The following is a 17,624-nucleotide window of genomic DNA, read 5'->3' as shown; positions in this document are numbered from 1 at the left end:
TTTTTATTAATGAAACATCTCCCTATGGTTCAGCAAAAAAGAAAAAAAGAAAAAAAAAAGGGTTATTCGGTGTATTTACTTAGGAGTGGCAATTTCGGGCAACCCGTTACACGACTCGAAACTCGCACGAGAATTTAGCGGGTTCAACCCACACGATTAAAATTCATGTTATTTTAGGGTCAACCCGCCATGACCCGTTTAATAAACGGGTGAGTTTCAGATCAACCTGTCAACCCGCTAAAATACATATGTAACCTGCCAACCCGCTAAAATACATATGTAACCTGCCAACCCACTAAAATACCCATATAACCCGCCAACCCACTAACCCGTTTATTTGTTTATTCTTCATTTTTCTAATTTTTTTTTAATGTCTTTTAGTTGTTACCACTTAACGGGTCAACCCGACACGACCTGAAACCCGCATGAGAACTTAACGTGTCAACTCGTGCATGACACATTTATTAAATGGGCAGAGTGTGTTAATGGAATCTGCTCATTTGAGAGTGTGTTTATTTATCAGATTCTAGAGGGAATTCTGTTTATGTAATTTCATGTCAGGTAATAGCAGAGATTTTGATGCCACACTAACAAAGTACCGGGTCAATGGTTGTCGGGGACAAAGTAAGTGTTTTGTGTTCTTTGAACTTTACTCTTTAGGGTTAATTACTGTAGACGTCCTTGAACTATGGCCCCAGTTGCAATTGGGTCCGTGAACTAATTTTTAAGGCAATGACATCCTTTAATTAGACAATCAGTTGCAATTAGGTCTTGCCGTAACAGAATCCGTCGAGATTGACCATGTGAGTGTCACGTGCTCTTGTTGTTCGGGTTATCTTCGACTTTTCGTCGTTTAGATTTAGGGTTAATTACTGTAGACGTCCTTAAATTATGGCCCCAGTTGCAATTGGGTCCGTGAACTATGGAATTTTATTTACTCAGACAACATGATGTTGAAAATGTTCAGTTCTGTAAGAGTTTATCAAGTCAGCTGACAGAGGAACCTGCTGTTACATCACAAATGCAAGAGTCTGATGTGGTCAGCATTCAAAGCCAAAGTATCCCAAAAAAAGAAAGGTATTATTCTGCAATGATCACTGCAAGTATATAGCATAGATTTCTGCAGCTGCCTGATAAGCTATTTTTCAATAATTATATGCAGCTCTGAGGAGACAAATTCCAGAAAAATTAAAGACTACCGTGGCTATTCATCGTCTTGAGTACCTTCTTCTTGTTTTTTTGTTTTGTTTTTTTCTCAAGACCAAGTTACTGAAGGTTCCTAAAGGAAGCTGTAAATGTAGATTAATAAGAACCATAAATAAATAAAACCCTGATTTTTGGAAAGCTTTTTTGCTCGCTGGCCAAAAGAAAAGAAGCGCAGAACGATTTGATTGCTTTCAAATTCTGTTGTGTATTAATTTTTATCATTTTTACCGAACTTCTCAGACAAAATATGTTTCCTGAAGATGACAGCGGATTTCACCATTGCGGTTTTCCATTGGGTCCGTGAACTATGGCCTGGCTGCCGCCCTCTCCTACCTACAGTGCCTGGTCTCGTGGGGTGCCGCGTCGGTGCAGATGTCGGATCTGCAGGCCAAGTGTGACTTGGTGTCGGGTCGGATCTCGGTGGTGGCGTCAGGTTGCTGGATGTGGTGAGTGGGGTTGAGGGTTCCACCAAGTGCGACCTCGACGAGTCCAGCTTCAGGGCCGTGGCCATTCTGGAATTTTTTTTTTGGGTCAAAGTGGCCATTCTAGATTTGGTGTTCTTGGTCCACGTCATGTTCGTCTCGCAGCCCCTTCTCAGTTCTTCAATTCTTCATTTGGGGTTCTTGGTCCACGTCATTTTAAATCTTTTTCTTTCCTTTTTTCTGGGTTTGAGCATCGGAGGTGGGTATGGGGAAGGGGAGGTCGGGATGGGGGTTGGGGGTTGGGGAAGATGAGATGGGGGTGCCTTTTTCTGGGTTTGGTTCCACTGTTCTTGTTCTAGTTTTTATTTTTTTGAATTTTTTGTTATTTTATTCTTTAAGATATATTTGTTCAAGACTCGAAACGACACTTTTACCCCTCATTTTGACGGATAATTTGACAGAGTTGGACGGCAGGACCTAATTGCAACTGATTGTCTAATTAAAGGATGTTATTGCCTCAAAAATTAGTTCACGGACCCAATTGCAAATGGGGCCATAGTTCAAGGACGTCTACAGTAATTAACCCTACTCTTTATTATCACTATCAGTTTGAAAGATTTATTTATTTTATTTTTTATATTCATTGAGAATCCGGAATATGATAAGAAAAGGCACGAATTATATGAACATTATCATCCGCTAGAATTCTCCCCGACAATTCCAATTGAAGAGAAAACTAAGCTTATGGAAGGATGGTATTTGCCTACTTAATTGAATCTTAAGGACATTGCCCGGGATTGATTAAGTATGAAAAATGGTTTTTCGGAATAATCATTTTCTCAAGATAATTTTTGGCGGCTTTTATTCCTTACACATCAAATAAGAAAACTTGACTTTATGGGATTTTCGTATGAAGTATATATTGACTTAATGAGCCATCATTTTTAGCCTAAATTGTATTTTGCACTAAAACCGATTTTTCATATTTTGATTTGGTGGGAATTTGATTTTTTAGTATTTTTATTTGAATCCAAATATGGGGTATTTCCTTATTTACATTGTAAACTTAAGTAAATTGAGTAATATAAAAATAAATAAAAGTAAATGTAGTAACAATATATTACTTTTAAAATATAAAAAAAATTGAGTGGGGGCCCGTGACCACACTGGTCCTAGTGTGGCTTCGCCCGCCCCTGCCTACTATGGTATATTAGAAACAAGTTGTTCTGAAGAAAATATGTTTTGTGTTTATTTAAAACTTGTTTGTTTTTTTGTCCAGTGTCAAGTCTGACAATATGGGTATGCATCCCCTCTCCTGAACCCACCAAACCTTAGCTGGTCCAAAACCTAGGACTTGAAACACATCCTTGCATTTAGAAGAGGGCTGGCTTATGCTACATTGCTACTAGGCTCTAAGGCCATTGGAAAATGGCACTAACGTACAATTTCCACTTTTCTTTTATCTTTCATTTGTTTAAATAACTTTATCATTTTTTCCTCGACACAAAAAAGTAATGTATGCAAATAAAAGTAATTATTTGGTGAACTTTTGTTTTTATTCCGGTGAGTTATTTCGGTATTAAATGAAAGCTGGGTACTTCATAAGTTAATGGTGCCTGAGCAGTCTTATATGGTAATTTTGTCTTAATTTTTCTTTTGGTTTGGTTCAAGCCCCTTACTACAATGAGTTCCATTCTTGACAATGCGGTAGTATATGTTCGTACTCTGATTTTTCTTTTACTTGATTTTACAGGGAAGACGATTCATAGTCTGAATAAAAATGAGCATGCTCTGGATATGGCTGCTCCCCTTCATGATCGATTAGGTGATAATATAGATGCGCCTACTTATGAGAATGCCTCGGTGATCACATTCGTGACCTGGGAATGTCTGATGGCTTGAACTATAAGAATAGAATTTCCGCGGGATTTCTGTAAGTAATAATTTATTGTACTAGTACTTAATATATATCATAGACTTGACGAGTTATGAATCTAAGAGTAACTTTTTCATAATTCAGTACTCGTGTTAACTTATCTTTCAAGCAACTTCTTCAATAGCAAGTAGAATGCAAAATGGATATCTCTCGACAATATATTCTTCATTTCAGAATATATTGTTCTAAATCTGCAAAGAATTTGGAGTAAAACTGTGTTGTGATATTGAGAACAAACTCAACTCACCCTCTCCTAATGATCTTGTTGTTGATGGACTTTCTGACAGCCACAATAATGGATGAATCACACACACACACACTTGAGAAACCAACCAAGCACAAAGTGACACAAAAATTTATAGAGGTTCAGCAATTGCCTACATCCTCTTGGTGATCCCCTTGAGATTCACTTCATGAAAGAATAAGTTACAACTTTGGTTTACAAAGAAACCCCCTTAGAACTCTATTCTCTCCCCAAGCTCTCTTTTCTCTCTCACTCCTTGCTCAACCCTTTGATGCACTTGTGAACACTCTCACAACCCTTGGTGTTTCCCCCCTTTGTGTCTAAACTCTCATGACTACAACACGTCCTCCCTTGATGGTTAAAACACCCTTGATAGTATTACCCTCACCCTTTGTGAACTCAATCACCCCTTGGATAATAAAGACCATCCCTTGGTGAACTTAACTACACCTTGGTGAGATAACCTCCCTTGGAACACAATAGCTCCCAGCTACTTAACCACCTTGAGATTAACCACATCCCTTGAGGAATAAAGAGCACTCCCTTGATGAACTAGGTCACCCCCTTGGTGAACCCAATCACTCCTTGCTGTCTTGCTTCCCCTTCCCTTTAATAGACAAGCCTTTGGACCTTGGAGAAGGCTCCATCTTTTTCTCCCACGTTCTCCCCTTGCTTTCCAGACTTGGACCACAACTTGGGCAGAACAAAAGCTAGTCATTAATAGCTGCAAACTCAGCCACCCTATCTAGAGCCATAGGGTAGGTACTCCTTGAAACAAGTCAACCTTGGCTGCTGCCTTGCATCCTCCTCTTCATAGACAAGTCTTGGACTTAGTAGAGGGCTGCAATTACTCCTGCACGTTCTCACTTTCAGCCACCAACCTAAAGCAAAGGTTAGGCTAACCAGAAAACAAGCCATAAAGCATGCACCCTTTGTCCCCCCATCTAGAAAACCTTTAATACAAGTCAACAAACAACATTTAATGGTGTTCCAGCTTTTATGGCACCTTGCCAAACTTCCTAGAACCCATAAAACACCTTGGATGCTCGATAGATTAGGTAGGAAACCGACACATGTGAAAGCACCTCGAAACAGCCTGGAAAAAACAGCACAGCAACACTGGCGACCGGTCGCGAATACATTGCGACCGGTCGCATATACCTTATGGATACATTGCAACCGGTCGCTCCAGCTTTTCTCCAGCTTCTTTGAATCTATGCAGAAAACAACCGGTCGCCCAAACCTTGTGACCAGTCCCTCACTCCTTCACTTGCAACCTTAAATGTGAGCCATTTTCCAACAAACTATAGTTAATTAGTTACTTGTGAAACATCATTGTCAACTCTTACGAGTTCAAGCTGCTTCCAAAAAGTGGTGTATAGCTAAACACTTATGTCATAAATATTCTTTAAATTTTGATATCTGTAATCCCAATATTAAGAACTGTTTTACTGGAGTCCTTTGATGTTCTATATCCTGCTTCTGCACTTCATCCTTTGATGTTTTACATGGATGCTTCATGTCCAAACGTTTTGTTGTTCTAAAATTTAATATGCTTGCTATTGAGAAGCAGTTCCGTTTTCTGTGTTTTTCTTATATGTTTTAGCAACTCTACCATGTAAGATTTGCATTCTAAACCCTAAGGTGGTCTTCTAATCACTTAAGGATAACTAGTTCAATGTCAATTAGGATTACATGGATCGATTAATTTTAAGACTTGATATATGACTGTTTCAGATAAATACAAGTGCTTAAGGTTTCCTATTTCTAAATGGATTGAGATACCTAATCCTTTAGGTTAAAGGAGTTTAAGTAATCCATGATGAGGAGGATTCTTAAACTATGCCTATAAAAGGGAGGTCCCTATGCTAACAGCTATAACACATATTCTCATATCATTCTGCCCCATCAAGAAGAGATTAAGGAGCCGTATAGCATAGAGAAACTACCCTACATAAAATCTGCCTAACCTGAGAACCAGAACCTGCTGTAGAGTTCCAGTGCAAGAAATCAAGGTTCCTGCTACAGTAATTCACACAATGTCGAATCAAGGTATGTGTTTTGAATATATATAAACCTATTAAAGTTTACATTGGGTATCAGAGCCTAGGTTATATGTTCTTAACCTAATTACAAGATAAAATTCGCATTAAAATCTGGTTTCAATTAAACTAGTCATTATAGCATGTATGTTTTGATTGCATATCTTATTTGTTAAGGTATGAGTTAAGCATAAAGTTCTCTGCTTAAATCATGCTTGAAAGACTGATTGATCAAAGTTTGGGGAGGATCTTGAATCAATTAAGTAAGCCACAACAACTTAATCGATGCAGGAAATTCTTCATTCAAGGTTCTTGATCAAAATTGCATTATATTCAGTCTCTCTTGTACAAATCTCTGTCCACAGACGTGAATTGTGCAAGAAGGATTGATTATAATGGAACGGTTTAGAACAACAGATTGTATGAGCAAACAATGAGTGTTCCTCTATCCACAGATGTGGAATCATTCGTTGTTTCAAGATTGCTTCTACAGATTTGCTGTTTTAAGACCATGGAACATGTTTGATTTGTGACCTACAGGTGCAAATCAATAATGTTTAAATAAGGTTATTGGGGATTTGTATTTATGTTTTCTTGAAATTACAGTGAATGCTACAAGCTATAACTCCATCGAAATCTTGACCGGTTCAAACTATCTAAAGTGGAAAGAAGAGTTGGAAATTTCACTAGGGCTGATGGACTATGATATAGCTCTAAAGTGGGATGTAATCAAAGAACCTGCTGCAGATGCAACTGCAGATGACAAAAAGAAATATGAAAGGTGGGAAAAGGCCAACAAGATGGCTACACTGATTATGTTAAAAATCATGACACCTTCTTTGAGAGGTAGCATTCCAAGATCAGAAAGTGCTAAGGATTATCTTGCTGCCATTGGTCAGAAGTTTAAGGAATCTGAGAAAGGAGAGAAAGGTGCTTTGCTGAACAGATTGACTGAGATGAAGTATGATGGGCGAGGTTGTGTAAGAGCTCACATAATGAATATGGCAGACATTGCACACAAGCTAAAGGAATTGAAGATGACTATAGATGATGATATGATGGTGCATTTTGCATTGAATTCACTGCCAAAAGAATTCAAAACTCTCAAGAGTTCTTATGTAGCTCAAAAGGAAAGCTGGACATTGGATGATCTCATAACAATAAGTGTTCAAGAAGAAAATAACATCATCATGGAAAGGGGTCAGAAAACTGTGAATATGGTACAAGATTATCATGTCAAACAATTCAAAGAAAGGAAGGGAAATTTTGCAGAAAAGAAGGGAAATTTTGCAAAAAAGAAAGATAAGGAAAATACCAAGATGAAAGAGGGAAAACCAACTGGATTGAAATGCTATTTCTGCAGAAAGTTTGGACACATGAAAAGGAACTGCACAAGGTACCAGAGGTGGTTAGAAAAGCAAAAGAACAAAGGCAAAGGTGAAGGTAAGATTGAAAACGCTTTGGTCTGTTTTGAATCAAATTTAATTGATGTTTCAACTGATACTTGGTGGTTAGACAGTGGTGCTTCAATACATGTTGCTAATTCTTTGCAGGGGTTCATAACCAAGAGGCCACCAAACAAGGATGAGGTGAAGGTGTTCGTAGGAAATGGAGTCAAAGTACAAGTGGAGTTCATTGGAGCAGTTAGGATTCAATTAGATTCTGGTTTTGTTTTGGATTTGGTAGATGTAGTATATGTTCCTTCTATGACAAGGAACCTTATTTCAGTTGCTAGGCTTGTAAAATCAAAGCTCACTTTGAGTTTTGATGAATTTGGTATTTCAATTTTCAATAATAAAGAGTTAGTTGGCAATGGATTCCTTGTTGGCAATATGTTTCAGTTAAACTGCAAGACTCCTCAAATGATTATGAACATTACAAGCACAAAACGTAAGAATCAGATATCTGCAAAAATTTGGCACAAGAGACTCGGCCATATTTCAAAAGAAAGATTGAACACCCTATGCAAAGAATCTGTGTTAGCACCACTTGATTTTAATGAGTTGGATGAAAATTGTGTTGAATGCATAAAAGGAAAACTAACCACCTTAAGGAAGAAAGGAGCAGTAAGAAGTGAAAATTTGTTGGAATTAATTCACACTGATATTTGTGGTCCTTTTCCAAATCCAACACATGAAGGATACAAGTATTTTATCACGTTCACAGAAGATCACTCAAGATATGGACATATCTATTTGATAAAAGAAAAATCAGAAGCCTTAGATATGTTCAAAATCTATAAAGCTGAGGTGGAAAAACAGTTGGAATTTAAAATTAAAGTGGTAAGGTCAGACAGAGGTGGAGAGTATTATGGCAGGTTTGATGAGGCTGGAAGGAATCCAGGACCTTTTGCAAAATATCTACAAGAAGAAGGAATAATTGCTCAATATACAAATCCTGGAACACCCCAGCAGAATGGAGTTTCTGAGAGAAGGAATAGGACTCTAAAAGACATGGTTAGAAGTATGTTGTGTGGTACTAATCTTCCTATTTTTCTATGGGGAGAGGCCTTGAAGACTGCAAATTACATTTTGAATAGAGTTCCAACAAAGAGTGTTAACAAAATACCTTTCGAAATATGGAACAAAAGAAAGCCTAGCTTAAACCACTTAAAAGTTTGGGGTTGCAAAGCAGAGGCGAAACTCTACAATCCTATGGAAAAGAAGCTAGATTCTAGAGCTGTAAGTTGCTATTTCGTAGGTTATCCAGAAGGAACAAAAGGATATAGGTTCTATTGTCCAAAGAACACTACAAGATTTGTTGAAACTCAAAGGGCCGTTTTCATGGAAGATGAATCTGATAAAATAGAAGACAGAGTTTTGGATTTTGATGAAGGATCAATGGAGATTGATAACCATGCTGGATCTGAGACAAGTAAAGGCACTGTTATAATACCTGCAGTTGACACAAACTGTGATAATCCTGACAATATGGAAGAAGACATGGATCAGGCACAAAACACAAATCCACCTGTGTATGATAATGACATTGACATTCCAGACACAATTCAAGCAGAAATTATGAATCCTCCTGTGCAAAATAACAATGACATTCAAGGCACAGACCAAAATATGCAGGATATGGAATTGAGAAGGTCAAAAAGGGCAAGAAGATATGCTTTGCCGGATTGCTATGTATATCTGCAAGAATCTGAGCATGACATACTTGGAAAGGATGATCCTGAGAACTTCAAACAAGCCATGATGAGTGAAGACAATGAAAAGTGGTTGGCTGCAATGAAATCCGAGTTAGAGTCAATGAAAAAGAATGGTGTTTGGGAATTAAAAGTTTTACCTCAAGGAAGTAAACCTATAGGCTGCAAGTGGGTTTATAAGACTAAAAGGGACTCGAAAGGGGCAATAGACAGGTACAAAGCTAGGCTGGTTGCAAAAGGATACACACAACAAGAGGGCATTGATTATACAGAAACTTTCTCACCAGTATCTGCTAAAGACTCATTCAGAGTAATCATGGCGTTGGTTGCACATTTTGACTTGCATCTTCACCAGATGGATGTCAAAACTGCATTCCTAAATGGATATTTGAAGGAAGAAATTTACATGCAGCAGCCTGAGGGTTTTGTTCAAAGGGGACAGGAAAACATGGTCTGCAAATTGAACAAATCATTATATGGTTTAAAACAAGCTTCTAGACAGTGGTACATGAGATTTGATGAAGTTATCAAGACATATGGGTTCACAGAAAATGTCCTAGATTCATGCATATATGTCAAGATGAGTGGGAGGCACTATGTTTTACTCGTACTCTATGTGGATGACATTCTCCTAACAAGCACTAATCTCACACTGTTACATGATGTCAAGGTCTTCCTATCTAAGCATTTTGAAATGACTGATTTAGGAGAGGCATCTTATGTTCTTGGAATAGAAATTAGCCGAGATAGGAAAAGAGGCTTATTAGGACTTTCACAAAAGGGGTACATTGAGAAAATACTCAAAAGGTTCAATATGATGGATTGTGCAGGGGGTGATGTGCCTATTAACAAAGAAGATAAGTTCAGTCATGAACAGGCGCCAAAAACAGATCAAGAGAAGTTGGAGATGGCAGATAAGCCTTATGCATCATTGGTTGGCAGCCTTATGTATGCTCAAGTCTGCACAAGGCCTGATCTAGCTTTTCCTTTAAGTGTGTTAGGGAGGTTTCAATCGAATCCAGGACAGGCTCATTGGGTTGCAGGGAAGAAAATCATGAGATACCTGCAGAGAACAAAGGATTTTAAGATAGTTTACAAAAGGAATGAAAGCTTAGAATTGGTTGGTTATGCAGATGCTGACTTTGCAGGATGTGCAGATGACTTAAAGTCTACTTCAGGTTTTGTTTTCTATTTGGAGGAGCTACAGTTTCTTGGAAAAGTGTTAAGCAGTCTATTGTGACCACCTCAACTATGCAGGCAGAGTTCATAGCTTGTTATGAAGCAACATGTCAAGCACTTTGGCTGAAATTTTTTCTAACTAGCCTGAAAGTTTTGGGAACAATTGAGAAGCCTATACAAATTTGGAATGATAATAACTCAGCTATATTGTTTGCAAGTCAATTGGAGGGAAGCCTTTATCGCTAAAGTTCTTATCAGTGAAAGAGAAGATCAGTGAAGGAAGCATTGCTATGGATCATATTAATACAGAGTCTAATCTAGCAGATCCATTCAATAAAGGGCTACCAAATAATGTTTTCAAGAGGCATGCAACTGGTATGGGGTTGTTATCCAGTTTTGATGCTTAAAATAGTGGGAGCAGCTTGTTAGTTTTCAAGAGAAAAAGGACTTATCGGGAATTTGCAGATTTGTCATCCGAGCTCCGATTGAGGTGCATGATACCTTTTTGAAAAGGGAATGATGCCACAAATCTGAGCTCGTTTGGCCATCTGAGCTCGTTTAGCCTTCCAAAACCGCATTTAAAGAGTTGAAAGTTTTGATTTTGATGTTGTTTTGGTTATTTTGTTTGGTTAACTTGTTTTGCATAAACTTTTGGTTATTTGAATGCAATTAACAGTGAATGATTAGTTGCTAGCTTAAGGTTAACTGTTAAAGTATTGCATTCATAACAGTGATGTCTTTTACTTGGAGTAAAAGAAAGGATCTTGAACAATCTGTTGGCGCTAAATCTGAACAGATAGAGATGAGTGCAACTTACAAGTGATGAGGACGATCTAGCAGATCGATTGAGTGATAGATGCAGATCCTAAATAGAAGAGAGTTTGAGGTTCGTGAGGTCTATGGAACCGGTGCGGAACCAGCCTAAGACCCTCCGATGCTCAAGTAAGATTGTTTATAAGAGCTCTTGTTGTTGACCATATAAAAGTATAGAAGTCAAGCTGAAAAGTCTTACCCCTTTGTTGTAGTGGAGGGGCTTATTTATAGAGGGCATTTTGTATGCTCTTAGTACTCATTTTCGATGTGGGACTCGTGGGAGGGCCCTCTGAGGTCGACACGAGTCTTTAGATATTTTGGGTGGATACTTCGAGGTTGATCCTGTACAATCGGTAAGGGATGCCGATTGTAAACGAGCTGGGCCTGTAATGGCTGTTCGCAGCTTTGAGACAAAGCCATCGGTGGCCGATGCCGATTGTCCAAGGCCTTGGGTACTTGGGCGAGTTTCTAAGATCCACGTGTCGTTGTACGAGTGGAGGGTCAGATATGGTACAAACAGTAGTCCCCCAAGTTGCCGATTGAGAAGCTTCTCGGTTGGGGACTTGAATATGTATTCGGCATTCTGACCCGGACACAATGGTCTCGTAGTTGCCGATGGTGGTATGTAGTCCCCCAAGTGCCCGAGCGAGTGAGCTTGGATAAGAGACGGCATGATGTGCCGATTGTTGCAAGGGGTGAGTGAAAACTCATTAATATGCGGCTGTCGTTCGGCACGAGAGGTGAGTGAAAACTCATCAATGTGCGGCTGCCGTTCGGCACGAGAGGTGAGTGAAAACTCATCGATGTGCGCCTGCCGTTCGGCACGAGAGGTGAGTGAAAACTCATCGAGAGGTGAGTGAAAACTCATCGATGTGTGCCTGCCGTTCGACACGAGAGGTGAGTGAAAACTCATCGATGTGCGCCTTCCGTTCGGCACGAGAGGTGAGTGAAAACTCATCGATGTGCGCTTGCCGTTCGGAACGAGAGGTGAGTGAAAACTCATCGATGTGCGCCTGCCGTTCGGCACGAGAGGTGAGTGAATACTCATCGATGTGTGCCTGCCGTTCGCTAGTGGAGTTGTACTCGAAGGTGGCTAGATCTGCCACGTTCGGGAAGTTGAAGCGTCTCTGAGGATTGGAAGCGTTTCAACTGACAACGTTTGGTCTCCCCCATGCATGCGTGACACGTGTCGGCATGGCTGTGAAGAGTGGCGTCGTTTCGTATCCCGATGCGTCGCTTCGCTTCCCGATGCTAGATCGGCTTAAATGTGAGGAGGGGACGAGAGTTCAAATACTTGGAATTTTTGAGAGCGAAGAGAGCTTGTGAGAGGCGATTTCCGGCAACCGTGCGAAGGCTGAGCAGGCGATTTCCGGCAAGCGTGAACAAGGCGGAGGCGATTTCCGGCGAACTTGAACCACCGTGCAAATAAGGTATGTTGCCGTGTTTTGGCGTTTGTATGAATCAAAGTGTTGAATTCGTTGAATGTTTGTTTGAACAATGTATGAACGAGCATGAACAAGCATGAACAAGCATGAACAAGTATGAACATAAGTGTTTGGGAGGTAGAACGAGATTTTGATTCTAGCATAGCACTTAGTTTCCCTTCGTTTGTGTTTGTAGATGTCAGATACCGAATCCGAGGGTAGGCGTAGTCCGAGGGCCTATGAGGACGAATCGTCCTTGGGGAGTTCTGTTCGTACCACTTGTGCAAAACCCAAGGGAAGGTATCGTATAGTAGTGTAGCTCGGAAGTCCGAGTGTCGTATCCACAGAGAGCAGTGTAAAGAAAATAACAGAGATAAAAAAAAGAACAAGTGTGATTGAGAGGTAGATTTATGCAAGATTTGATTTATAGAAAATTTAATTGATTAAAACACTAAGGCATTGGGTTTCCACTTTTAACATAAGCATGCAACTCTTAATAATTTGATCCACAAAATATTTTCCAATGTAGTTGTTCAAAATAATTAAAGCTCTTTTTAATTTCCTTTAGAAGTATTCTAAGCATAACTTGTACCATTGGCAACAAACTATCAAAAAATAATCTTCATCAAAATTCTATTAATCTTTAGTAATTCTCTTCTCTTTTAAAAGCATGAAAGTTTTTACTACACAATGGGAAAAACATGATTGAACCCATGAAATAGATTATCAAACATTCATCAATTAATTAAAAAGAAAACTACAAATTCCATTTGAACAAATACTACAAATTCACATTAAAACTTAAGTTTGGATCAAACTAATAAAAATTATACACTTATATTAAAAGCTTTCTCCCTAGCCCTAGCTCGGGAGTTAGTTCCCCATAATAAAATAAAACTAAAAACAGAATTTAAAACTTAGAAAGATGGAGGGAAGAGAGAAAAAGCTCAAGATTGTGGAGCTTGGTGTAGTTTTACAATGCCGTAGCTCCACCTATTTATAGGAGGATGGGAGCAATATTCATGAATTTAATATGTCTTCCACTTGCCATCAAACCAATTGCCAAGTTGCTTCCTTTAATTTAATTCATTGTGATGATGACTCCTTATCTAAATTCTTCAAAACTTTCTTCCACTTGAACACTTTATCATGCATTTCCATACTTTCCTTCGTGTCTTCTCATAAAAACTGCAGCAACTTTTCTCAAATTGTAGCTAGATAACAACTCAAGCATCATCATTTTTCTTTGCATTCATTGGTTGCAAGTAGTCAATTTGAACTTCTCCTTCATTGTTTATTCATTCTTTCTTTATTTCTTCAATGATGGAAGCTTGCATGCATGTCCTAGAGCATATTAATGCAATTGATTGCTTCTTCTTTTCATTTGTTTTATCTTCAATTGCATTTGCTGCTGCACAAGTTGTCTCGAGCAAATTTCCTTGACTTTGGCTGCACATATTTCTTCTCATCCTTTACTTTCTTCTTGCAACACATTACTTACTTCTTTTCCTCAACATGCTATTGGTGGAAGATACTTAATATCTACAAATAACCACTTATTAAATATAAAAACAAGATTTGGAATGAAACAATATAAATACTCTAATAGATTTACATATAACAAAAGAAAATACTAACAACTATAAATTTAAGGATAAAACTTGTATTAATTTTGTGCTCATCAAGTTCGTCCGAGGGGAGTGAGAGTACCGATTCTGGGAGCTCTTCAAGCTGTGAGATAGTGGAGGGGGAAAGAGTGCGTGCCGAGGCAGGGGGCACTTCAACGAGAGTGCCTGAAGATGGTGAGCCTTCGACTTCGGGTTGTGAGGCCGATGGGGGTGGCGTGTCCGTTGCCGTCCCAGGGGAAGGGGTGTTGAGGGTTGTCAGGGGGAGGCAACGGATTCCGATGGCGAAGCCCACGGAACCTTTGTTCGGAGTAGATGATTTAGAGCCGAACACACTGACTGAGGCTGAGTTGGCGAAGATTCGGGCGGAGTTCAATATTCCGGAATCGGTAGGGATGCGAATTCCGGGGCCCTTAGAGTCGCTCAGTGATAATTGTTGCTTCGATTCAGCTGCACCAAAATAGATTCAGCTGCATCCTCAACTTGTGATACTCGCAAGTGCACGAGCCGTTTGGTAGTATAGCATATGTAAGTGCGAGGTCGATCCCACGAGGATTGGTGATTGAATGATCCAATTCATTTCCCCTACATAAAACAGAAATGAAAAAGAAAATAAATAAAACAAGAAAAAAGGAAATAACTCAAGCAAATAAATTCCCAAGTTTAATTAGATTAACGGATTGATTCTAGCTAAAGTATGATTAAGCCATGGTGTTTGGTCAAAACCTTGTGTTCCTAATTCCCTAATTTGATCATTTGTTGTCTAACCTAAAATTAAGCATTAGGAACCCATTAAGCATAGAAGAACAATTTAAACAACCAAGCATGTATCTAATCCCTGTTGTCGAATGTCCATACATACTCTTCCTATTCATAGTTCAATTCGAATTAAAGCATGGTGTCTACTCTTAATTCAAACCAAGATAGCTAACATGCAAGCCTAAATGGTGATCAATCATTCAAACTAGCATATTAACTTATAAGCATAATGAATAAGAACAAAAACCATAATTGAAACTTGGAAACTAATTAAACTTGAATACTTAAGAAAGAATGTACATTACAAATAAAACTAAAGTAGAACTTGAAAACTTGAAGGAAAATTTAGTAAACTCATTTTGTTACAACAATTGACAACTTGAAAGGAAACTAAGAGAATTTGAGGGAGAGAAGGGAAGGGAGCTCTAGAGAAGTGTTTGAGAGCTCCCCCCCTTGGGGTGTGTTTTGAAGCTTGAAGGCTTCTCTATTTATAGGGCTAAGAGGGAGGAACATCATGATGAACTCCCACACCATCCTTCATCTTTTGCTGCACCTCAAGCATCTTCACATGGGTTCAAAGGTGATCAGTTGTGGCTGCCTTTGCTGCCAACCCATGTGGTTGCCTTTTGGTTGCCAACCCATGTGGTTGCTTTTTGGTTGCTGAAAAACGAGTTTTCTGAACCAGTCTTGGTGTAGGAAGGCCAGAGGTTTCAAAACGTATCCAATGGTGCTCAAATTTGGATATGTTATACTAGACACCCATTGGAACAACTTCTATGAAGAAAGTATTCCCATCGGAGCAGTAGAAGTGTGCGTTTTGGGCCTTGCAAGTTGACAGCCGAACAGAGACTGGAATTGACTTCATTTCATTTCTTTGCTTTACATGCATGCACATGCTTTCTCTATAATAACTCCAGCATGTACCAACTTGATCCTTTAGAATTTCATAGCTGGAATGCCTCCCCACTTCACTCATTATGTTGGATCCAAAGTCAGTTGCAGCATGGGTGAGGCACATGGCTTAAAGGAGGAGACAAGGCTCAAAGCTGGCAGCTGCAAATCCTGCTGAGCAAGGTTGGGTGTTGGACGGGCTGAGCACTCCACAAATATCCAATTGGGCTGAAATTTGGATATGTTGTAGTAGACACCCATTGGAACAAGTTTCATGAAGATCTTCACCTCATTCGAGCCCCATAGCATGCTGATCCAAGGCCAAGAAGTTGACCTACGAAATTGGGCTGGAAAGGGGTTGTAGCCAAAATGTGTTTGTCTTTAAGCTCATATTCCTCATATGCCAATCAGCCCTTAACATGCATGGATTGCATCAAATGTTATCTCTTGCTATCTTAACCTACAAAACACACAAACAGAGGTAAGTGACTCAAAATAAAGAGAAACTAAGCAAAATCACTAAGTAAAGAAGGAAAGCAAGTGTATGAAATTATGGACTTATCAAAACAGAAAATGGATTAAAAGCACAAGTTTAACTCAATAACATAACCAAATCATAAGCTAGAAGGGTACAAAATGATATACAATTATGAACCGATCAAATACCCCCAAACCTAGATTTTGCTAGTCCTCGAGCAAAACAAAAGGAAAACAAAGATAAAAACAAAACAAGAAGTTAACTAAACCACTTCCGCAGGTAACTCAATTGCATTGAGCATATGCAACAAGCCTTTAAACCTCTAGGCATCCCTAGTAGGAGGAGTTGTGTCTCCTGAGGGTTTAACAGAAACGATACCCACAAACGTTTTACTGACTCTGTAAAACAAAGTAATTAGAAAACTTTAAAAAAAAAAAAAAAAAAAAAAAAAAATTGTGTTAGTCCTTTAAGCAAAACAACAACAAAAAAACAAAAACAAAAACAAAAACAAAAACAAAAACAAAAATAAAAATAAAAATAAAACAAAAATAAGACTCAAAACAATCTTCCCGAATATTTTCTGAAGAGAAATGACTCATGCACATGACTCAAAAGTTTTAACAATAAAAGCTCAGTTTTTTTGTTTTTTGTTTTTTCAATATTTACAGGGTGGCAAAGTTCAAAACACAACATGCTCAAAGTGTAGTAGTGTGATAGCCAAATGCAACAAATTCCCCAATCTTAGTTTTCACACAATTTCAAAAATCATACCAAACACAAATGCAACTTCAAATCTCACCAAAGTTGTCCTCTCACAAATGAATCACTCAGAAGAGGGCTACAATGCATCACTCAGTTATAAACATGAGATTAGAGTTAAACCATAAAGGACTTAACTCAAAATAGGAAGATAAAGAACTTGCATTAATATGATCTCAAGAAGGATGCAAAACACTTAAAAGTAAGAAAATGCATGCAATTCAACCATATGACATTTAAGATCAATTTAGGTCTTTATTATAGGTTGTAATGGGGCCAAGGGTGTAAGGTGAGTAAGAAATGAAAGGTATGGATAATACAAAGTCCAAGGAACACAAAATGTAAGAGCATTGATCGGTTCATAATTGTATATCATTTTGTACCCTTCTAGCTTATGATTTGGTTATGTTTTTGAGTTAAACTTGTGCTTTTAATCCTTTTTGTGTTTATCTTTCAGTTAATTGACATTTAGGTAACAATGATGACTTTGGATAGGAAATGATGCAATCCATGCATGTTAAGGGCTGATTGGCATATGAGGAATATGAGCTTAAAGACAAACTAATTTTGGCTACAGCTCCTTTCCAGCCCAATTTCGTAGGTCAGCTTCTTGGCCTTGGATCAGCATGCTATGGGGCTTGGATGAGGTGAAGATCTTCATGAAACTTGTTCCAATGGGTGTCTAGTACAAC

The 17,624-nt window shown here is 38.7% G+C and overlaps 1 protein-coding gene and 1 long non-coding RNA gene across 2 annotated transcripts; one reads left to right on the top strand and one right to left on the bottom strand.

The window, feature by feature from the left end:
- Positions 1-5,579: 5,579 nt before the first annotated feature.
- Positions 5,580-7,663, top strand: LOC148292631 (uncharacterized). Its single transcript, XM_088245245.1, has 3 exons — positions 5,580-5,860; positions 6,457-7,293; positions 7,404-7,663. Exons 1-3 carry the CDS (start codon positions 5,848-5,850, stop codon positions 7,436-7,438), a joined length of 885 nt encoding a protein of 294 aa, XP_088101371.1. The 5' UTR covers positions 5,580-5,847; the 3' UTR covers positions 7,439-7,663.
- A 5,563-nt stretch (positions 7,664-13,226) lies between these two features.
- Positions 13,227-15,036, bottom strand: LOC148292630 (uncharacterized). Its single transcript, XR_015826481.1, has 2 exons — positions 14,131-15,036; positions 13,227-13,962 (listed from the first exon to the last, which is right to left on the bottom strand). It is a non-coding gene; the product is annotated as an uncharacterized LOC148292630 (long non-coding RNA).
- Positions 15,037-17,624: the final 2,588 nt, after the last annotated feature.

This window comes from Prunus avium, chromosome 8, assembly GCF_965620075.1.
Source record: "Prunus avium chromosome 8, drPruAviu1.hap1.1, whole genome shotgun sequence".
NCBI lineage: Eukaryota > Viridiplantae > Streptophyta > Magnoliopsida > Rosales > Rosaceae > Prunus > Prunus avium.
Note: the sequence above shows the minus strand (reverse complement) of the source record. Positions and strands in the feature narration are given on the sequence as shown.